The 24,184-nt window shown below is 49.7% G+C and overlaps 1 protein-coding gene across 2 annotated transcripts in view; it reads left to right on the top strand.

Annotated features, from left to right (window-relative positions):
• The first annotated feature begins 213 nt into the window (after positions 1-213).
• The window catches only part of ZNF831 (zinc finger protein 831), a 68,255-nt gene continuing 44,284 nt past the window's right edge, over positions 214-24,184 (top strand). For both annotated transcript variants that reach the window (XM_029613400.1, XM_029613399.1), the window contains exons 1-2: positions 214-3,837; positions 5,669-5,796. In XM_029613400.1, coding sequence (XP_029469260.1) covers positions 250-3,837; positions 5,669-5,796 — 3,716 coding nt within the window. In that variant the 5' untranslated portion in view covers positions 214-249. The remainder of the gene's footprint in view (positions 3,838-5,668; positions 5,797-24,184) is intronic.

Below are 24,184 nucleotides of genomic sequence, written 5' to 3'. Positions count from 1 at the left end.
TCAACTATACCCTCTAGAAAGTGAGCTCGGCTCAACAGATTTTCAATAAGGTAAATTCCAGCTCCAGAAAGCGCACAGTCCTTCCTCGGTTCCCTCACTTATCATCCAGGCCTGTCAGGTTGATTTCAATGCACATTGCTGCTATGTAGCTCAGCCCTGCTTTCGAGATTGTAGATCTGATTCTCTCCCTACATCTGTTCTTCACACAGCCCCGCCGTCTGCTGCCAGGGACCATGGAAAATCTCTGAGATGGAGGCGGAGAGGACTCGCTGCATCTTCAGCTCGGCTGACACCCCCCCGCTCCCGGCTCCGGCCGTCTACGTGAAGGCTCTGACCGTCCCCTTCTACCAGCTCCAGCTGCCGCCGCCTGCTCTGCCCGTGCTCCTGCAGCCGTTGGCAGAGGGCTGTGAGCCGCAGCCCCTGGCCCTCAGCCTCCTGCCCGCCCTAACCCAGCCCAGCCCAGGCCCCCGCAGCGCCGGCCGCCACCGCTGCCCCCACTGCGGCCGTGACTGCCTGAAGCCCAGCGTCCTGCAGAAGCACGTGCGCTCGCACACGGGCGAGCGGCCCTTCCCGTGCACCACCTGCCGCGTGGCCTTCAAGACCCAGAGCAACCTGTACAAGCACCGGCGCACGCAGACGCACGTGCACAACGCGCGGCTGGCAGCCGAGCCCCGGGGGCGCGAGGAGCTGGAGGAGCAGGAGGAGGAGGATGAGGACGAGGAGGAGGATGAGGAGGAGAACGAGGAGCAGCAGCAGCCACCCAGGCCCAGGCCCAGGCCCCCGGCCCGCAAGTGTGAGAGCACCGACTCGGGCTACCTGTCGCACGCTGACAGCGCCGAGCTGCAGGGCTGGGCCTGCAGCCCCCTGCACAGCCTCTCCGAGCATGGCCCCGATACCCACACCCTGCCCCTGGAGAAGAAGAAGTTGGAGGAGCACATCTCCAAGCTTATCTCCCAGAACAAGGCGCTGGTGGACGACACCCAGCTAGACAATGTCAGGCCCCGCAAGACGGCCCTTTCCAAGCAGGGCAGCATTGACCTGCCCATGCCCTACACCTACAAGGACTCCTTTCACTTTGACATTAAGCCCCTGGACGGCGGCAGGAAAAAGCCAGCATCCCTCTGTGCCGCCCAGTCTACCTTTGCGCCCCTGGGCAAGAGCAAAGCCTTGTTTTTTCATTCCGTGCCCACCCAGTTTTCCACCACCATTGACTGCGTGCCCGTGGCGAGGAGCAATTCCGTGCCACTTGTGGAGAGCACCAAGACCTTGCTGGAGAAGCCCCCATTCCTAACGCAGCATCCCCTCAATGCCAGCTTTTCCACTTTGCTATGTGGCAATCGCACGCCCACCCTTTCGGTTGATACCCCTAATAGCCATCCTCGAGGGCTTGTACGGCAGGCAGCTGTAGACGAGATGCAACTGAATAATGCCAGCGACTACCCTCCCTCTGAAGAGACAAGAGATAGCAAGAAACAGGGAGGTGAGGCATCAACCTCAAAATGTAAAGCAACTAGTAGAAAATGCAGCCAAAAGAAATCCAAAATGTTCTCACAGGATAAATGGCAAATATACGGGGACGAAACGTTCAAAAAACTGTACCAAAAAATCACTAATAGTGAAAGTGCAAAGAAGTCGAACCATGATGAAATTCCTGGTAAAGAGCTCACATCATCGCATCCTGATCTGAAGAAGCTGGCTCAGGACACTGCTGTTGGCCAGCACACAGATGGCAGCGTCCCCGGACTTGGAAGCTTCCTTCCTTCGGTGGAAATTTCCTCCTCACTTAGCGAGGCAGTCCAGTCCAAGCACGTTTCTGGAGGCAGTCAGACCGCTGCAGGTGGTTTTACTGAGCAGATGGAAACATCTCAGCCAACAGATCTCGGTGGAAGGACTAGGAAGAAAACCCCTTCAGTACAAGAACCAAAGCGCGTCACTGCAGTTGGTTCAGGTCAACGCCAAGGCAGCCGACCTTCCTCTCCAACTAGCAGCAATGTGCTGGCATCGCAGCCTCAGCAGGCACCAAACCCACCAAATACAAAGTCGTTAGATATTGAGAATGCACCTCTGCGCCATACTGATTTGCAATACTCTCATCCTGAGAAACAGCCTGACCTCAATATCCTTAATCTAAATCCATCAGATATTCCATGCTGTCGTGGAGAAAAGATTGCCCAGGAGGGTTGCCATCAAGCATCAACGATCTTGATGCTTCATGATGACAGTAGCCATCTGGGTAATGATCAGGAATCTGAAAAGTTACCTTCGGAGAGAAAAAAGCTGAAAGTGGAGGAGCTGCAGAGTGGCAATAACGCCCCCCTCCAGCCGGCTCCCACAATAGAAGAAAGCAGTGGAACATATGGAGCCATTCTGATAGACTCTGTGGCATCATCAGAAGTCCTTGAAAATGAAGAAAAGAAATTGCTGGAAGCAGAGGCTGATGTATGTGTTGGGAATTTTGAAGGTTTGGCATGTGAAAACCCAGTCAAAAACATGAGTGAGACCCTGGATAGCTGGGATGACCTGAAGCCTGTTCTAGACTCAGATGATACCTTATCATCCATTTTCTGTTCTGCCTTTCAGGCACCTGTGCTACCGAGGGAGAGTGACCAGGTCTCTACAAAGCAAGGAGGGAGGACTAGTTCTTGCAGTATACATCGTTCAGCAGATGAGGCTGGAAATTGTAAGAGTCCTGCACCAGTACAGCAATGCCTATCAGCAGGAATCAAGCAGCAGGACTTTGGTGAGGAGTCCCTTCCTGAGGAAAAAACGTTTTCTCCAAAGTATCTTCTCAAATTGCCTCATGCTGAAGCACCTTCAGATTTACAAATGATACCGAAAAGAGAGCAAGAGAAGTCACCTTCTGCGTCTGAAGACCCTTACAGCAGCCCAAGTGCATCCTTCTATTCTGAGCCTGCTGCTGGCTCTCTGTTCCCTGTGCAGTCCCAATTATCTTACCAGCCAAGGCCAAAGGAGCTGAGAGGGGACGCATGGCCACCACAGGCACCTTCAGAACTCTCCATGCCAAGTAAGGCAAAGTCAGCCAGCTTTCCAGGCCACGGAGCTACCTGCTCTGATGGCAAAAACTCAAAAAAGCTAGAATCAAGCGGGTGTCTACAAGCAGAGAGCAGGGACATTAAGAATGAGGATAAAATAGAAATGGAAAACGTGATCACGGAAGCCTGCTCAATGGAAGGCACTGGAGAAGATTTGTCCCTTTCCTCTGCGTATGCCGGTAGCTTTGTAACATCTTCCAGCGGTGCAGGGCAGACTCCGCACCTTCAGAAGGCAAACAGTGTGTTCATAGTAACATCTGGCTCAAGGAAAAGCAACAAGAGGCACCCGGCGGATGGATGGCGGGCCGGTTACACTTCCCCCTGCACTGCTGTTGACCGTCCTCTGAGCTCACAGTATCCCGTGAGCCAGCTGGAGAAGCCCAGCTATTTTGGCCATTCGTTTGGTAGCTTCTATTGTCACACAGTCACCACCCAACAGCGAGGCAGCAATTCCTTGCCTAAAAGGAGTCTGACTTTTCACTCGGGCAACACCAGGGTCTCCACCACAAAGGTCTCCTTCCCGTGTTTAAACACAGAACCTAGGATCACTTGGTGCTGTTTAACCAGGAGCCTCCCCTTGCCAACAGAACAGAAGGAGAAAGCCGATTCTGCCTATTCTGCTTTGCAAGTTTGCAGGAAAAATGCAGATGAGCAAAGACCAAGACATAATACATCTGTTCTTGATGTGAAAATCACTAGCAAGGCTGTGAGTCATAGCCTGACAGCAACTGGAAGTCTGAAGACACTGGTTTCCTCCTTGTCTCTGGGACCACAAAAACAAAGGGTATTGTACTTTTTCATTTTCTATCACGGGGTGGTGCAGAGCTCAAGAAACCATGTCCTTTGATTGAAGCACATGGGAAAAGCTAAATAAATACAGTGGAGATGTAGGTTCTAAAAAGGTACATTAGAAAGCTGAAGTTTGAATGTGTGCCAGACTAGACGGCTGAATCCAGTTTAAGTCAGTTTACAGATAAGAGGGATGTTAGTAAATTTCAAATGCTAATTGCATGTAGATGAGGACATTAGCTATTAACCCCCAGTGCAGTAAAGCGCTGGCACCCAACGCATACTTTAATGCGGCAAATTTATCTCCAGCCTTGGAGGTGGAGTAAAGGCAACTTGCAGTCAAAGGCTCATGAAAAAACAGCTTCTCTCTGTTGTGATATGTGTGTCCTCCCCCTTAGTATCTTTGTGACACTTTACTGCTTTTGGTGGAGAAAAATAATTGCATATTTTCACTTCACTGATGAAAAAGTGGAATAATAGGAGTGGTAACTCTTATTGTGTTCTCCGTCACAGGGGCCAATGCAGTAAAAGGCGCGTTGAAAACGGGTGCCAGTATTGAGCGCCCGCTGTCTTAATGTGTGTGCAGCCAGATCCTCTGGGCGCCCGATGCAATATTTAAATGAGACGCAGTGTTAAAAAGGGTGCACCAAAAGAAAATTGTGCATCTATAGCACTCAGTGGTTTATTGCATCGGATACCCAATTGCAACGGGCGCTCAATATGAGCATCCATTTTCATCAACGAAGTGAAAATATACAAGTATTTTTCTCCACCAAAAGCAGTACAGTGTCACAAAGATACTAAGGGGGAGGACACACATATCACAACACAGAGAAGCTATTTTTTAATGTTTTTCATGAGCCTTTGACTGCAAGTTGTCTTTTCCACCTAGGAGGTTGGAGATAAATTTGCCGCAATAAAAAGTATGCATCAGGGGTTAATAGCTAATGTCCTCGTCTACATGCAATTAACATTTGACGAGGGCTATTGGGTACACAATTGTTTGGGTGTGTGTTTTGGACACGCTAATCTCTTTATTGCATCGGGCGCTAGTCTAGCGTGTCTAAAATGCACGCCCAACCACATGTAGACCCATGTGCTGGGCTGGGCGCACTTGATTGTGTCGGCCACACAGAACCTTGGGCTGCTTGAACTGAAAGAGAAGAGGCTTTCAGGGTACTTACATTTATATTGTGCACACATAGTACAGGGGAATCAGAGATGTGAGATTCAAGTAGGAAGAGAAGAGGTTGGGAGACTTGTAGGCAGACTTCTCTTGCATATGGTGGTGGCTGGCGGTCCCCCAAGAAGCTTGTTCGTCTGTTTATTAAGTGAGCCCTGACAGCAGAACGATGGACTGAATGCATCACCTGATGCTGGGTCCTGTCCCCAAGACAGAAACAGAACGTGCAGATCCAAATCTCTGGGTGCCGTGATCCAGCTTCCGTGAGCTGTGATACGGAAGAGAGCTCAATCAAAGGATCTTTATCATTAGAATAGTGAGGGATGTCTGTCCGCTTTCAATAGATTCTTGCGCCAGTGGCTGCCAGAAACTGGAAGGGTATGATGGGCTGGACAGCTTTATACGGAGCTTCTTTCTTGTGTGCATCCTCTAAGCGCCTACCGCTTGCCACTCCCAGAGAGAGGAAGCTGGACTGGATGGACCTTTGGTCCGGCCCAGTGTGGAAATTCTCATGCTCTTCTATTCTTTACGTTCCAGGATGAGGTTGCAATAAACAAATTAGATTAAAAAAAAAAAAGGCTTGTCTGTACCCCTCCTGCACTCTGAACTGTGCGCTAAGGTTTTAATTTGTCGCATTCAACAGGCAAATTCAGAATCTACAGCTGGGGCCTTGGCTGAGGAAGAAGGAATTCCCTGTAGGAAGGAAAAACTGCCAAGGAATGGAGCAAGTGGGGAGCGGACACTACAAGAAATGAAAGTCACCAAAACCCGGTAAGTGCTCAGCTTCAGATTTCTTGTGCCTGGCAAAAATCCCATTTCCCTAGTTAAAATGAGAGGATGGTGTAGGAGAACCCCCGCCTCTGGTTTTGGGACTGACGACAATGAATGAGGTGGGAGGCCGGTTCAGTCCGAACCGCTGGATGAGGCCTGGGCTTTCCACGGCTGTTCACGTGCGAGAAAGCCTCAGAATGTTTCACAGAAGGTTTGGACTGATTCACCATGTCTCTTCTGATGCAGAGGTCCGGCTCTCATCCTCCAGAGAAGGCTTCCTTCAGCTCTTGCTCTTCCACTGAGGTTCCAAGTCCCGTCAGCACAAAGCAGCCCACAGGCATTTGTCCAGCTTCCCCGTTCATAGCTTCCACCCTGCGCCCCCGCCTCCTTCCTTCCCGATCCTATAAAAAGCTTAAAGGGCAGGAGTGAAGGCCACTTGTTCCTGCCCTGGGTCTGGAAGTTTAAAAATGGCGCCATCCGCCTGGAAGAAAGTGTCAAAGTGACATAACTAGGACAGACAGCTGTACAACATAGAAACGTAACATAGAAATGGCAGCAGAAAAGGACCAAATGGCCCATCCAGACTGCCCTGCAAACTTCTTATGGTAGTATCTGCCGCGCAGTGCAGGTTACCCCCATGTTTCTCCTTAGGGTCCGTGCATTTGTTGCCAAGCCTTATGATAAACCATAAAGATTTACTGCTAGTAACATTTTTAGTGGGCGGTGAGCCTTTGAGAAAATTCAGAGACAGTGCTGCTTGATGTGCTCAGCTCATGGACTTGGCCGTAGGTGCCGTCCTGTGCTTTCTCCCTTATGTTTGAGCATCAGGGCTGCCTACATTCAGTCATGAAGATTCCAGACACTTGGATGCGCAGAGTAAAGATTTCACCGATGGTGTCCTTCCACTTCCACACGTGACTATTATTCTCTCCCCACTCCCATTTTGGAAAACACGCATTTGTTTAAAACGGAATAAAAAGTATTTGTCATTTATCAGGTCGCACGCACTACATTTTATAATAACTCAGTGTAAACGTAGCGATATAAAAGCGTGGTCTTTAGTCTGAATGGGTGTCCTCTCTTTATTTATTGAACTTCCAAACTGTGTGCAAATACATGACATCTTCTGAAGAAAGTGTTTTACAAAATGTATTTGCAAAAGTCTGCACAAGCTTGTGTGTATTGTTCAAATTCTGCTATCTAAAAGAAAACCTCAACGTGTTTGAATATCCTTTGTGGCATCGTTAAAGAGGAAACAGTTTGGCATTACAAAGACACTGTCAATAAAATCTCCTGTGACGTACAATATCTCATGTAGAGCCTTGCCACACCAAAATGTTAACTAAATATGCAGATATGATAAACTATGTTTGGACCTCGCATACTTTAGGGCTTATTAGTCACGTCTCAATGGCTAAAGAGAATTTTTCTCTTTTCCTTCCTTTTGTCCATATTTTAAGCATTGATTTTAAACATTTCTTTTATATATATATCCAAATAAAGTGCTGAGCCTGCAGAAATCTTTGGCTGGCCTAGGTTAAGGAAACTGTCGAAAAAGGCTTAAGATTACTTTAAAAGAACTACAGAAGTCTCTGGCTGAGATTGGGGAAAATGTTTCCTGTTCAACAAATTCAAGAAGTATAATTTCACCACCATGCTAATGAAAAACAATGTTTCAGAACAGATGACTAATAGAGCATCAAATAAATATAAGGATAAAAACAACTTTAAACATTTTCCAAAAAGTAATTCCCTGTACGTACCAGGATCAGTCCAGGACACCTGGGTTGTGACTCCGCACCAGTAGATGGAGACAGACTAAAACTTGTGGGCGGAGCCATATATGCTCCTGTGCCAGTCACAGCCCCTCCCCTCAGTCTTACTCTGTCTCCAGTAGGTGGTGCAGGTGTAGTCACAGCCTCTGGGTGCCCTGAGGACTGATACTTAGTTTAGTCAGGGTTATTTTACTTATTTTGGTTATTTTAAGCTCTGTTTGTATTTTTTGATTCTAATTCTGGTTAGAGTAGTTAAAAGAAGCTGTCCGTCCTGCCTCCCAGGGGGGTGGGAAAGTTCTGAGAGGACCATCCCCCCCTGGTTGAGGCCGCTGCTGAGGGTCGAGGACCCGAACTACTAAAGCAGCAGCGTCGGGGGTGACACCGGGGAGCCCGGTTCACTCACCCCCAACAGGAGCAGGAACCCCAGGACCCTGGACAGCGGCAGGTTTGATTTAAAAAAAAAAAAAAAAAAAAGTGTGTTTTTAATTTCTTTTGTTTGTGCCGGCTCTCCGTTTCTTCTTCGCCGGGGGGGGGGGGAAAAGGTCCTCGGTTCGGCAAGGGGAGGGGAGTTTTTCGGCATTCAAATCTTTATTTTTATTTTTCATTTTTCTTCACGTTTTCCCGCCGCGGCCGCAAGAATGCCTAGGGGCACAACTTGCCGCGGTTGCGGCTCGGCGCGCGCGCGGCTCTCACGTGAGGGAATTTGTTCTGCATGCGTCCCGGGCGGGGAGGGACCGTCTAAGTCAGGCAAGGGGGTCCGTTCCCGGTCGGTACGGTCGCCGTCGCGCACTCCCGCCGCTTCTGTCACGCCAGCTAACTCCTTCCCGCTCAGTGCAGGAGCGGCGGCCATCTTGGCATCGGTTCACGAAGTTGTGCAGGAACCTGCAGGGGTTTCTGCCGCGCCTCCCGCGTTATCGCCTCAACAACGGCCTTCGGGGGGGCTTCCGCTGGGGGGGCTGAGTCCCCGGATGAGGCTGGCGAGGAAACGGACTCCTCAGATTCGGGGTCTTCGTTTTCGGCGGATTTTGCCCTCCTGCTGCGAAAAGTTTTAAAATATAAGGGCCGCAGGCGCAAGGAGCTTCATGGCCACTCTAAAAGGGATACTCCAAGGAAGAAAAAATCTCGGGATGACCCTGCGACAGGAAATCGGACACCAAGAGGTATCCTGCAGGATACAGAATCCGAGTCCACCTCACAAGATGAGGTAGATCCGCCCGACGAGCCCCTGAGGGGGGCCGATGGCGCGTCAGGGGACAGTTCTGCCCAGACGGGGCTGGGCAAACCTTCGCAAGCCGGTGATGGGGACGACCCGAAGGTGGTACGCCTTTTCCGAAGGGACGAGCTGTCCCCGCTTATCCCGGCAATCCTCAACGAGTTAGGGGTTGAAGCCCCACCGACAGTCTCGCGCCCCGGAGCAACTATGGACCCGGTCCTGCTAGGACTCACTGGTCCAGCGGTAGCCTTCCCATTCCATTTCTCGGCGTCTGACATTTTGTTTCGGGAGTGGGATACTCCTGAGCTAGGGCTGAAGGTATCTAAGGCAATGGATAAGCTCTACCCTTTGCCAGAGGACGCACTGGAACTTCTTCGGCTTCCAAAGGTGGATTCAGCGGTGTCGGCGGTAACGAAACGTTCCACGATTCCGGTCACTGGGGCCACGGCCCTTAGAGACATACAGGACAGGAAGCTAGAGGTGCAGCTCAAAAAGATCTTCGAGGTCTCAGCGTTGGGGGTCCGGGCTGCCATCTGTAGCAACTATGCCATGCGGGCTAGTTTGCGTTGGGCCCAAGTTCTACAGGCGAATGCAGGTCTTTCTCCTGAAGAGGCCACGCAGGCGGATCGTCTAGAGGCTGCCATTGCTTATAGTGCGGATGCTCTCTATGACCTACTACGTACTTCAGCAAGATCCATGGTGTCTGCAGTCTCGGCGCGTCGCTTGCTTTGGCTTCGCAATTGGTCGGCGGATGGATCCTCCAAGGCTCACCTTGGAGCCCTGCCCTTCAAGGGGAAGTTGTTATTCGGCAAAGAGTTGGATGATCTCATGCTTTCTCTTGGAGAGAACAGAGCTTTTAAACTCCCAGAAGACAGGTCCAGAGCCCGATCCTCCTATTCGTCCACATCCCGGTTCCGAGGTAACAAGAGATCTCGTCCACAGAGGTCCTCGGCTCCTTCTTATCGCTCGACTTCTTCCCGGGCCTCTTCGTGGCCACAGTCCTTTCGTGGGAAACGTTACGGCAGACAGGGAGGCACCCCGTCCGGCACGGGCCCCAAAGCCTCTCAATGAGATACGGTGGGTCCATTCCTTACGGCAACCAAGGACCTCCGTTCCAAACGTAGGGGCGAGGTTGACGTTGTTTTTCGAGGAATGGACCAAAATAACGTCCGATCAGTGGGTCCTCAATGTAATAAGGCACGGTTACGCGTTAGATTTTGTACGGACTCCAACGGACAAGTTCCTGATGTCGCCCTGCAAGTGCCCGAAAAAGACGATGGCAGTGCTAAGCACTCTCAGGCGCCTGGAGGACTTAGGAGCAATCGTCCCCGTACCTCCCAATCAGCAAGGCGCAGGTCGTTATTCCATCTACTTCATCGTGCCAAAGAAGGACGGCACGTTCCGGCCAATTTTGGATCTCAAAGGGGTAAACAAATGTCTGCGCATTCCACACTTCAAGATGGAAACAATTCGGTCAGTGATTGCCTCAGTTCGTCCAGGCGAATTCATGGCCTCTTTAGATCTCACGGAGGCGTACCTCCACGTCGGAATTCAGCCGTTTTTCCAGAGGTTCCTCAGATTTTGCATCTTGGGCAGACACTACCAATTTCGGGCTCTTCCCTTCGGCCTCGCCACGGCTCCGCGAACATTTACAAAGGTGATGGTAGTAGTGGCGGCTCACCTTCGACGAGAGGGGTTCCTGGTGCACCCCTACTTGGACGATTGGCTGATTCGGGCCAAGTCCGAGAGCCGTTGCCGTCAGGCGGTGGCCAGAGTCCTCCAGTTGTTGCAGACCTTAGGTTGGGTTGTCAATCTCAACAAGAGTCAGCTTGTTCCTACCCAGTCCTTGGAATACCTGGGAGCTCTATTCGACACGAAGCAGGGCAAGGTTTTTCTGTCCACGGATCGTGCACGCAAGCTTCAGTCTCAAGTGCGTCGGTTATTAAGTCTTCAACTGCCGCTGGTTTGCGATTATCTGACGGTTCTAGGGTCTATGGCGTCCACACTGGCGTTGGTACCTTGGGCTTTTGCTCATCTACGACCATTACAATTTGCATTGCTCTCCCGTTGGAAGCCGTTGTCAGAAGAGTTCCACCTACCACTTCCACTCACGGCACAGGCGCGGGAGAGTCTTCACTGGTGGCTCGATTCGGGCCATCTTACTTGCGGAGTGTCTCTGTTGGTCCCCGACTGGACAGTGGTGACGACGGATGCCAGTCTCTCCGGTTGGGGAGCGGTTTGCCTAGACAAGTCGGTACAGGGCCGATGGTCCTCCGTCCAGTCGCAGTGGTCCATCAACCGTCTGGAAACCAGAGTGGTGCGCCTGGCTCTGCAAGCCTTCCTCCCGTTGGTCCAGGGGAAGGCGGTCCGTGTGTTGTCGGACAATGCAACAACAGTATCATATATCAATCGCCAAGAGGGGACAAGAAGTCCACTTGTGGCGGAAGAGGCAAAGATTCTGATGAGCTGGGCAGAGTGCCATCTCAACTCCATAGCAGCGTCTCACATTGCCGGGGTCGACAATGTTCAGGCGGACTTCCTCAGTCGACACCACCTCGACCCCGGGGAATGGGAGCTATCGGACGATGCGTTTCGTCTCATTTGCGAACGGTGGGGGCTGCCCCACATGGACCTGATGGCCACGTGGCACAACGCGAAGGCTCCTCGGTTTTACAGTCAACGTCGAGAGCGAGGAGCCGAGGGCGTCGATGCATTGGTTCTTCCTTGGCCACCGAATGTGTTGCTGTACGTATTTCCTCCGTGGCCAATGATAGGCAAGATCTTAAGGCGCATAGAGTTGCACCCATTCAACGTGATCATGGTAGCACCGGAGTGGCCACGGCGCCCTTGGTTCGCGGATCTCGTTCAGCTGTCGGTGGATGCTCCCCTTCGGCTACAGGGGTTTCCGGGGCTCCTCCGTCAAGGCCCCGTTTGTTTGGAGGATGCGGATCACTTCTGTCTCGCGGCATGGCTTTTGAGAGGCAACGCCTAAAGAGAAAAGGCTATTCAGATGCGGTGGTAGCCACGTTACTGCGGTCCAGAAAGCAGTCTACGTCCTTGGCTTACGTACGTGTCTGGGTAGTTTTTGAGGAGTGGTGTGTCAGCCGAGGGCTAGATCCCATTTCAGCTTCCGTCTTGGATGTTCTGGCTTTCCTTCAGGCCGGCCTAGCCAAAGGGCTTTCATGTAGTACCCTTCGTGTACAGGTGGCAGCGATTGGTTGTTTGCGGGGTAAGGTTCGCGGTTCCTCTTTGGCCCTGCATCCGGATGTCTCTCGTTTTCTTCGAGGGGCTAAGCATCTTCGCCCGCCACTACAACATCCGTGTCCCTCCTGGAATCTTAATTGGGTCCTTTCTACTTTGTCTGCGGCTCCGTTCGAACCCTTAAAACGGTCTACTCTTAAGGATCTTACTTTGAAAACTGTTTTCCTAGTTGCGATTACATCGGCTCGGAGAGTCTCGGAATTACAGGCTTTGTCTTGTCGGGAGCCATTCTTGCGGATTTCTGATGCGGGAGTTTCCCTGCGGACGGTTCCGACTTTTTTGCCAAAAGTGGTGTCACCGTTTCATTTGAACCAGTCTATTGAGCTTCCTGCTTTCGCAGGTGCCGAATACTCGGACCTGCAATGGAAGGATCTGTGGAAGTTGGATGTGCGGAGGGTCCTCCTCCGTTATTTAGAAGTCACTAACCCTTTCCGGGTGTCCGATCATCTTTTTGTCCTTTTCTCTGGTCCAAAGAAAGGGGGTCCGGCTTCCAGGACGACAATCGCACGGTGGCTTAAGGAAGCCATCGGCTCAGCGTATGTGTTACGAGGGAAGCCTATCCCAAACAGTCTCAGGGCTCATTCCACAAGAGCTCATGCTGCGTCTTGGGCGGAATCTTCTCAGGTGTCGCCTCAAGAGATTTGTAGGGCAGCTACCTGGAAGTCCTTACATACCTTCATTAGACACTATCGGTTGGATGTTCAGGCTGCAGATTCCGGGGGTTTTGGAGAGAGGGTACTCCGAGCGGGACTCTCTGCTTCCCACCCTCGGTAATTTAGCTCTGGTACATCCCAGGTGTCCTGGACTGATCCTGGTACGTACAGGGAAAGGAAAATTAGTTTCTTACCTGATAATTTTCGTTCCTGTAGTACCAAGGATCAGTCCAGGATCCCGCCCGTGCTGTTGTGAAGAATCGGAGAGTCCGCTCATTTCTTTTGTTAACTATTCCGGTTATTGCTTCGCTCCCTCGTTTTGGGGTTCTGTTCCGGTTGGGGGTCCTTGAATGGCTCCCTGTTAAGGTTAGTTATTTAGTTTGGTTGTTCTGTTTTTTATCTACTTTGACATTACGTATGACTGAGGGGCTGTGACTGGCACAGGAGCATATATGGCTCCGCCCACAAGTTTTAATCTGTCTCCATCTACTGGTGCGGGGTCACAACCCAGGTGTCCTGGACTGATCCTTGGTACTACAGGAACGAAAATTATCAGGTAAGAAACTAATTTTCCTGTAAATATTTCAAAATAACAGACATATCAAATAACACCCAATAAAGCAGGGTTGCTTACCTGTAATAGGTGTTCCCTGAGGACAGGATTAGTCCTCACACATGGGTGACATCATCAGTTTCTAGAACTTTGACTAGGCACACTGAGCATGCCCAGCATGCCCTATACCGCGCATCTATGCGGGGTCCCTCTTCAGTCTCGTAACAAATAATTACAATAAAAATAAAATAATAAACAATAGAATAAACCCAACACCGTGGGGTGGCGGGTGGGTTTAGTGAGCACTAATATCCTGCTGTCCTCAAAGAACACCTGTTGCATGTAAGCAACTCTGCTTTCTCTAAGGACATGCAGGATGCTAGTCCTCATACATGGGTGAATCTCTAGCTAAAGGCTGCTCCCTAACACAAAAGGGGACCAACAAGAACCAACCAGGTGCCAACAGGCACAGCCATACTGCTGCTGGTATAGGAGGGGGGAGACAGCCTGAACCCAAACAACGGGCCCTAGGTAGGGAGAATTTGGTTCTACACCTCAAACATGTTCCGAAGGACAGAATGGCCAAACCTACTGTAGCATCAGCCATCCCTATCCAGACAGTAGTGAGATGCGAATGTGTGGAGAGAACTCCACATCTCAGCCTTGCAGATCTCCTCCACAGGAACTGCTCGCAAGTGGGCCACAGACATTGCCATGGCTGTGACAGAATGAGCCTCAACATGATCCCCAAGATGATTCCCACCTGAGCATAACAGAAGGAGAAACAATCTGCTAGCCAACTGGATAGTGTCTGTTTGGCAATGGCAACTCCCAACCTATTCCTGTCAAAAGAAATGAAAAGTTAGATGGACTGTCTATGGGCTTCTGTCCGCTCCAGGTAGAAGGCTAAGGCTCGCTTGCAGTCCAAACTGTGCAAGGCTCGCTCGCCTTGGTGCAAATGAAGCCTAGGAAAGAATATTGGCAGGATGACTGACTGGTTAAGATGGAAATCCGTTACCACCTTAAGCAGGAACTTAGGGTGCATACACAAGACCACCCTGTGATGATAAAACTTAGTATAAGGTGGATAAGTCACTAAGGCCTGAAGCTCACTGACCCTGCATGCTGAAGTGACCGCCACCAAAAATATGACCTTTCAGGTCAGGTACTTCAGGTCACAGGAGCGCAGCAGCTCAAAAAGAGCTTTCATCAGCTGAGCTAACACCAGGTTGAGGTCCCAAGACACAGCGGGAGGCTTCAATTGAAGCAGGCCCCACATGAAACATACAACTATAGGCTGTACAGAGATGGGTATACCATCTACACCTTAGTGGTATGTGCCAATTGCACTGAGATGAACTCTAATGGAGTTGGTCTTTAAACCAATTTCCAATAGGTGTAGAATGTAATCAAGCAGTTTTTGTGTGGGGCAGGAGAATGGATCTAGGGCCTTCTGCTCACACCACATGGAAAACCTCTTCCACTTCAGTCCATAGGACTTTCTAGTGGAAGGCTTTCTAGAAGCGACCAGGCCCAGAGACTCATCCTCTGAGAGATCAAGCAGCTGCAGGATTAACCTCTGAACATCCAGACTGTGAGCAACAGGGCCTGGAGGTTGGGATGCTGCAGCCTGCCTTCATCTTGTGTGATGAAATCTGGGGAAGTCCCCAGTCTGATTGGTCTCCAGATGGACAACTCCTGAAGGAGTGGAAACCAGACCTGTCTCGACCAATAAGGGGCTATGAGAATCATAGTCCCTCTATCCTTGCGAAGCTTCAAGAGAGTCTTTGCCACTAAAGGAATTGGAGGATATGTATACAGAAGACCCTTGCTCCAATGATGGGCAAGGGCGTCCAAGGCTGGTTTGCCATCTGCGCTGTACAGGTAGCAGAACTGAGGTACCTTCCTGTTGCAGGGGGACATGAACAGATCAATATTTCAGCCTCCCCCAGAGGTGGAATATTTGATTTGCTTCCCTCTAGTCCAGGGACCACTCATGGGGTCTGAAAGCTCGACTCAGCTTGTCCGCTATTATGTTCTCCGCCCTGGCCAGGTACATGGCCCTGAGTCATGAGACAGGGCTCATGACCAGATCTTGACCGCTTCCTGACACAGGAGGTACGATCCCGTGCCTCCCTGCCTGTAAACATACCACATGGCTACTCAGTTGTCGGTGTGAATCAGGAGAACTTTGTTGGACAGCTGATTTCTGAAAGCCCATAGTGTGTACCTGATAGCACGAAACTCCAGGAAGTTGATTTGACTAGAGCGTTCCTGTGTGGACTAGAGACCCTGGGAGCCAAGCCCATCTACATGAGCTCCCCCACCCCAGGATGGATGCATCCATAGTTAGGACAATTTGTGTAGGAGGACTTTGAAGCAAGATCCCCCATTCCAGATTAGAAAGTACCCACCACCAGGATAATGAGTCCCAGAGAGACGAGATGACTCTGATGTGATCCTGGAGGTTCGGTGTAACTGGCATCACTGTGACCTCAGGGTCCATTGGGCTCTGCACATGTGTAAATGTGCCATGGGAGTGACATGGACGGTTGTGGTCATATGGCCCAACAACCTCAACATGTCGTGATGGTCGTTAAGGTGACAGCTCTCTGGCAAGGCAGGAAGGCCTTGGCCTGAGCTGTGTCTAGCAGGGCTGATATGAAATCCAATTGAAGTGATAGACTGAGATGGGGTTTTGGGTAGTTTAGAACGAATCCTAGTGACTTCAACACTCAGATGGTCAAGCACGTGGACCTGGTGGCCCCTGCCTGAGATGTGCTCTTGACCAGCCAGTTGTCCAGATACGGGAAAACATGTACCCCCAACTTGCGGAGGTGCGCCATCACCACAGCTAGGCCTTTTATGAAGACCCCTGGGACTGACGTGAGCATGATCAGCAACATCCAGTACTGGAAGTGCTGTTTTCCCACCACAAATTGGAGATACTTCCAGTGAGCAGGGAAGATCTCGATATGGGTGTATACATCCTTTAGGTCAAGGGAGCATAGCCAATCCTCTTTTTGCAAGCGGGGAATCAAGGTGCCCAGGGAAACCATCTTGAACGTTTCTTTGTTCAAGGCCCTGAGGTCTAGGATGAGACAGAGACCTCCTATTCTCTTTGGAATCAAGAAGTACCTGGAGTAGAATCCCCGCCCTCTTTGCCCTGGTAGTACGGGCTTGACCACGCTGGCTGTTAACAGGGAGGAGACCTCCGCTAGTAATACCTCCTGATGCGCTACCAGCCCCCAAAATGGGCACAGAGATCAATTTGGCGGGACACCCAATAAATTCAATTGGTACCCCTGATGGACGTTGGACAAAACCCACTGGTCCGAGGTTATACTGGACCTCTAGTTTGCAAAGAACCACAGCCTTCCTCCAATTGGAGGGTCTATCATCCTGGGTATGGGCAACTGGCTTATGCTCCCTACAGCCCAGACAAAATCCCGTCCCCGACTTGGGGGCTCTTTGCTGCCTGGGTTGGTCGCAGGAGCCCTGATGGTGTTGATGGGAGTGAGGAGGCGGAGGATAGTACTTCCTTTGGTGAAAGAAAGACTTTCTTGGCTCTGGTCTCACCAGCCTCCTGGATGAGGAGGACGGGTCTGGAGTACTGGTGGAGAGTTGTTGGATGGTTTCTTGGTGGTCCTGAAGTTGGGCCACAGCATCCCTCACCCTATCTCCAAAGAAATTCTTTCCAGAACATGGCACATCAGTGAGTCATTCCTGTACCTCTGGTCGGAGATCCGAGGCCCACAGCCTTGCCATTCTGCGGGTGCTGTTTCCCACTGCAGAGACTCCTGATGCTGTCTTGAAAACATCGTAAGTCACACAGACCTCGTGTTTTCCGAACTCCAGGCCCATATGCATCAGCGACATGAGGGGTGTCTTGCTGCTGTTGAGGCAGCTGCTCAGCTATCTCTTGCACCTGCTTCCAGATGTCCCACGAGTACTGGCTCATGCAGAGCTGGTAGGCAGCAATGTGGATAATAAGCATGGTGCATTGAAATACCTTCCTCCCAAGAGTGTCCATCGCTCTATGGTCCTTCCCTGGGGGTGCTGAGTCCGAGAGCACTTGGCCTCTTGAGGGTGGATTCGACCACCACTGACTGGTGGGGCAACTGACACTTACTGAAACCAGCAGCCTTCTGGACGAGGTAAACCCCATCTGCCTTATTGATGGGAGGTACTGTGAGAAGGTGTTCCCATATCTTCAGCAGTAAGGATCTTGTGTACCGGAAATGCCACGATCTTCTTAGGAGGTTCCACGAACTGGAGGATTTCAAACATTTTGTGCCTGGCATCCTCCTCCATCAATAACTGAAATGGGATGGATTCTGCCATCAGCCTCACAAAACCTGCGAAGGATAAGTCTTCAGATGGAGAATTCGTTTGCTTCACTGAAGGAGAAGGTTCTGAAAGGAGACCCTTGGAGCCTTCAGAGGAGCCCCAGGAGTCATAGAGTTCCTCATCCTTACTATAAGCTACAGGGGATAGGTTCCTAGGTGCTTGGCTTATTTCCAGAGGTGCAGGCACTGGTAGAACTGGACGAGGGGCAGCAGGCCTTGGCGTCTCTGCTGGCCTCGGTAGAGCTTCTTCCTCCTTGGAGGAACCAGCGACGACCACCATATCGGTAGGGAGAGGCCTCGGTTCCCCGCTGGGCACCGATGCTGTCCCAGGAACCAACACCAGCTGGGTCAGTAACGCACTGATGAACACATTGAGCTTCTCCAGAAGCTGTACGAGGATGGGTGGCACAGGGTCCAGTGCTGTCGGTGCCACAGGACCAAAACCCTTCAGTGTTCGGTCCACCGCTAGCTGGACTCAACGCTCCAGCTCCTCCTCAAATGTTGCTGATGCCAAGACTGACTTAGAGGAAGAAGGGGTAGCCAGATCTTCCTTGGACCCTTGAGGTGGATCAGTGACTGGCTTAAAGACTGGTAGAGACCAACACGGACCCCCAGCATCGATGGCAATCCTTACCAAGGGATCGCTTCGGAGGCATCATGGCAAAAGCTGGTGCATCCCCAGGCCTGGTACCGTACATCAATGGGGACTGGTGCTGATGTTTCTTTGGCTTTCCTCAATGCTTAGCCCGGTCTTTCCCCGGTTCTGAGGCCGATGATGAGGAACCCGATGTCCTTGGCCTGGATGAGATTGACGATGATCAGTTTCCAGCACCCCTGTCCACCGGTGACATCGATGGAACCGACGGTCCTGCTGATGTTGATGGTTTGGTGTCCATTGGTGCAACTCCTTGGTCCTTTGATGTCAATGCTACCTTTGCCAATGCTGATGGATCGGACTTCTTCGACCCGAAGAGTTGCTCCATCTTGTCGAGTCGAAGTCCCTTCAGGGTCATCTGGCTGCATAAGTGGCAACCTCGGATGTCATGCAATGCCCCTAGGCAGAGGACACGTGTCTCATGCAGATCCATAATGGACATGGTCTTTAGGCACCGGGGGGCATTGCCAAAAACCAGAAATGGCCATGACGGACGAAACAAAAGGAACACTAACGGAAGACAATGGCGGCGGGGTGTCAATGGTCATCGGGCACCAATGCACTGCCACCACTGGGGAATCGATCATGAAAGGAAACTTATCTGAATCACCAAAAACCCTGACTAGGATACACTACAGGGAGGCACCAAGAGGGACCCAGCGATGGAACAATGTGAAAAAACCCATGAAAAACACGAAAAAAATGCAGTTTTCCACAAGGCCAAAAAACAGCCAAAGTGAGCTCACTCACACCACGATGCTTACAGCTCCACAGAAAAAGAGAGAATGGAGGGGGAGCCTGCTTGGACATGATGTAGGGCATGCTGGACATGCTCAGTGGGCCTAGTCAAAGTTCTAGAAACTTTGACATACGTTTTCTGCGTTGGGGGCTCCATCTGATGATTGATTTATTTATTTAGAATTCTTATATACCGACATTCTTGTACAATTGACAAATCATATCGGTTTACAATCTAACAGAACAATCGCGGTTAAGGCGTTACATTAAAACAAAGCTTCTAATCGAGTAAATAGAACAACATAACAGTGGCAGCTGAGGCATTACATTAAAACATAGGGTCTAGTATAAATATGAGAATAAATATGAGAATAAAAATGAGAACAAGTGAACAAATCAAATGGAGCGTAAAGGGGACCCTGAAGGACAATTATATTCTGTTATGTCCTTTGACTTGTGTCAAAATGGTCTTGGGAATCCGGGAAGGCTTGTCTGAAAAGCCATGTTTTGAGGTGTTTCTTAAATGTTTGATGACAAGGTTCTTGACGAAGCTCTGGAGGCAGAGAGTTCCAAAGGGTGGAACCCATGTGTGAGGACTACCATCCTGCTTGTTCTCAGAGAATTAAAACTAATAAGAATAAAAAATTGTTCCCCTCTCCGTATCTGGGAACCTTTGATTTCCAGTCACCCTGAAATCATTCTGGATTAGTGGAGGGGAGGTGGTGAGACAGGAGAAAAGGGAATACACAAAATATTTTCTTTCTCTCTCATATATACACACATTCATTCACAAACAGGCACCTTTCTACCCTCTGTTTCTCATTCCCTTTCCCCCCTTTCCTTTCACTCACTTAGTCGCTTAACCCCTCCCCTCGCATTCACTCACCCCATTCTTAGCATTCATCCCTCCCTCTCCCTCACTGCCTTCCCTCCTCTCCCAGTCACTCAATATCCTCCCTGCCCTTAGTCACTTACCACCCTCTCTCCATCCCTCACTCTTATCCCTTTTTCTTCCCTTCCCTTCCCTCAGTCAAAACCCACCATATGACTCACACCTCCTCCCCCCTCTGCCCCCTCTTGGTGGTCCTCATTGTCTTCTTCCTCCTGTTGGCCAGATGTGGAAAGCCTTCCAGTAGGCAGCAGGTTCTCATTTGGCCCGCTGCTAGGCAGTGCCTAGCTCCCTCTCTCTCATATGTACAAGCTCCCTCTTTCTCATGTATGCATGCTCACACAAATGCTCCCTCTCTCTTATATGCACAGGCTCACACACTGAACACACAGGCTCTCTGTCTCTCTCTCTCTCTCACACACACACACTCCTTATCTCTCATATGCACAAGGCCCCCCCCCCCCCCCAAACACACAAACTTCCTCTTTCTCATACGCATGGGCTCTTATACACATACACGCTCCCTCTCTCATACAAACAGTCTCTCAGACAAATGCACTCTCCCTCTTTCTCATACACATAAGCACATGCTCCCTCTATCTCATACATGTATGTTCACATAAACACTCCCTCTCTCTCACTCGCGCACACACACACACACACACACACACACACACAAACACACTTGCTCTCACACACATACACACAAACTCCCTCTAGCTCATACACACTCACACTCCCTCACACACACACTCACACTCCCTCTCTCTGACACACACACACACTCTCACACACACATACAAACTCTCATATACACACTCTCTCTCTCTCACACACACACACTCCCTCTCTCTCTCACACACTCACACATGCTCTCACACACATACACACAAACTCCCTCTCTCTCATACATGCACTCACACTCCCTCTCTCTGACACACACACACACATGCTCTCACACACATAAACACAAACTCTTATATACACACTCACACTCTCTCTCTCTCACACATACACACACACACACTCCCTTTCTCTCTCACACACACTCACACATACACACAAACTCTCTCTTTCATAAACACTCACACTCCCTCTCTCTCATAGACACACTCACACTCCTTCTGTCCCTCTCACCTGGGCCTCCCTCTCATGGAATTTAAGGAGGAAGCAGGGGGTTCCACAAACTCTGATGGCCCAAGAGTCCTCTTTTTCAGCTATTGCAAGATGGGTCCATCTGCATGGAGCAGCAGTTACTACCCTTAGCAGAAACATGGGGGGAAACCTGCACGGAGCGGCAGTTGCTACTCTTTCCAGAAACATGGGGTTAACCTTCCTGGAGCAGCAGTTACTATCCTTAACAGAAACATGGGGTTAACCTTCCTGGAGCAGCAGTTACTACCCTTAACAGAAACATAGGGTTAACCTTCGTGGAGCAGCAATTACTACCCTTAGCAGAAACTTGGGGGTAACCTTCCTGGAGCAGCAGTTACTATCCTTAACAGAAACATGGGGTTAACCTTCCTGGAGCAGCAGTTACTGCCCTTAACAGAAACATGAGGTTAACCTTCGTGGAGCAGCAATTACTACCCTTAGCAGAAACATGGGGGTAACCTTCCTGGAGCGGCAGTTACTACCCTTAGCAGAAACATGGGGGTAACCTTCCTGGAGCGGCAGTTACTACCCTTAACAGAAACATGGTTTAACCTTCCTGGAGCAGCAATTACTACCCTTAGTAGAAACATGTGAGAAACCTGTACAATGTATCAGTTACTACTCTTAGGGTGGCCTGGGAAGTTCAGCCAGACAGGCCTGAGCTTTGGGTTAAATCGTGGAAGGGCAGGAGTGTGGTAGAGAGGTAGAGAGGCAGAGCGCTGCGGGAGGCCTGGGTTTTCTTTTTTTAATGTAACAAATATGAAAATACAAACATTTTGAGCATTTTTGTAGGGGGGGGCATTTTTTGTTTGTTCTATTCAGAGCATATCCGAAAACATTTTTATCCTTTGTATTTTGTGCATTTGTTTAAAACGAATACACATCGCTAGCGCAAAACCTGTACAAAGATAAATAAGTTGAATTTTTATCTTTTAGGGGTTTAGTGCTATAACACAGCTTGACGGTACAATAATATAATTAGACGCATCTAATCAAACTCCAATCTCCTTGCTTTGTAAAACAGCATGAATAGGTTCCAAAATGATATGTTTCACATGCAGAGAGCGCCAGTCTTTTGGCCGGGGTAGATCTGGGTCTCTCGTCTTCCTGTGCAGGTGGCCTTGAAGCAGAAGCGCTTGTGCTGTTCTCTGCCCTACAGGATAAGGAAGGGAATTTTTTTGTACCACAGAAATTGACTTTTTATTTCAGTTCCTGTTTATACACTGCTTTGAATTGTCCCCGGAAATGAATTAACGGATGCAAACCATTTTATGCATCTTTTGTTTTCTGCCAGGCACTAGACTGTATATCATGTTACCCATCTTTTTTATAAAATGAGGAAGAATGAAACCAGGGCATGTGCTGGTCAGGTGAAATAATTAAGGGAATGCATGGGGGCAGGATCATAGAGCACTGAGTTTAGTTAGCAATAAACTTGCAGTTTGTGACTTAACACTTCTTTAGGAATTATTCCTAATTAAAAAACAATCTCTTCCAAAGTTTCTTTTAGTGGGTGTAGGGCAGTGCAAAAGCCATCACTAATTGTGTATGTCAGGGAAAGTGACTGTTCCAGGTCAGGAAGAGGCAGAGCTCCCAGACCAGATGGTTAACCCCATCCCTTCCGTTAGCTGCTGTCTCTTGCGCTGCAGAACTACACTTGGCCAGAGAATATCTGTCTCTGGGAGGAAGGAGCTTGGCAAGCTCGGCCATCAACCAGTGGGTCCTTGTGCTGAATATCAGTACTGCTCCTTTCCAGTTCTGGAAGCAGTGCAGAGGACCCGACAGTTCTTAGTCTACATCTTTGCTTTTAAGGGCTGAATTTTCAAAAGCATTTATGTCCATAAAACACGGTTTTCAGCATATAAATGGGCTTTTGAAAATTGCCTGGGCTTGCACGTGCAGAAGTATGTGTAGAAGCATTTACAAGCATACTTTTTGTTTTTGAAAATATTTTCATACATCTATTTGCAGACATGTACACCTGCCGCATATAATCCGTGCTGTGTGTTCAGCGCATAAGTGCTCATTTGCAAAGCGGACTTATGCGTGTAGGTTCGCTTTGCACATGCGATCTTTAGCCCTCCACGAGCTACTGGCAGGGACAGGCAACCCCAGTCCTGGAGTGCCACAGAGAGGCCTGGTTTTCAGGAGGTCCACAGTGAATATACATGTGGTATTTTGCATATAATGGAGGCGGGGCATGCAAATCTATCTCATGCATATTCATTTTGGATATCCTGAAAACCAGGCCTGAGGTTGCCTGCCCTGCTGTAAGGGAACATTAAGAATAATTTTTCCAAAGCTGTGCGACTTGCAGCTTTTCTGTAATAAAGGAGCTGAAGCCATAGGGTTATTTCATTGTGTGTCGCTTGTCATCCCGCCCCCGACTATCTGCCGGATACTTCTGAGTTGAATCTAAATGGAAATAAAAGGGGAAGGAGGAGGCTGAGAATCTCATATTTGTATTTCCTATTAATTTGATTAGATCTGTAACAAAATGGAACTGCTGCAGGCAAGAGCCCCATCCTCCCTCTCTTTCTCCTGCCTCCCCTCATCCTTGTCCCATTGTGGTAAGGATTGGTTTCCCACCTGCAGCTTGGGTGTAAGGTTGCCTTTAGGTATTTCCATGCTGCTGCTTTAAGGGGTCGTTTTCAAGGCTGTGCCTGCAACAGTGCAAAGCCCACAGGCGCTTTTACCCATGGATTTTGCACCAGGTTCTCAAAGAGAAAGGATGAACATTTTTTTTTCTCTTGGGCGGGGGATGTGCATTCGTTTGTTTCATTTCATTATTTTTAGTGCGCACTAAAATGAATCGGAAAAAATACAAATGACCAAAAAACAAAACAAAACCCACACCCCGAAATACAAACGCATCCAAAATCTTTTTGACTGTCCATTCCTTCTTTCTCTTTGAAGATTGCCTGGGGGAGAAAGTTACCTCAGAGATTGGCACCTGGCTTTTTCTGTGGGTGCTTTTCTGGCCATGACTATGCCTGCGGTTTTGTGATAATTGCACGAGTTGTTGCCCTCCCCAGCCTAACCCTGCTCCGGGAATGCCTCCTTGCAAATAAAGGCAACGGTAGGTGCATTGATCCACTGTGCACCAGCTTTCATCCACATACAAGCTGGGGAGTTGTAAAATAGTCC

Source organism: Rhinatrema bivittatum, chromosome 8, assembly GCF_901001135.1.
Source record: "Rhinatrema bivittatum chromosome 8, aRhiBiv1.1, whole genome shotgun sequence".
Lineage (NCBI taxonomy): Eukaryota > Metazoa > Chordata > Amphibia > Gymnophiona > Rhinatrematidae > Rhinatrema > Rhinatrema bivittatum.
Note: the sequence above shows the minus strand (reverse complement) of the source record. Positions and strands in the feature narration are given on the sequence as shown.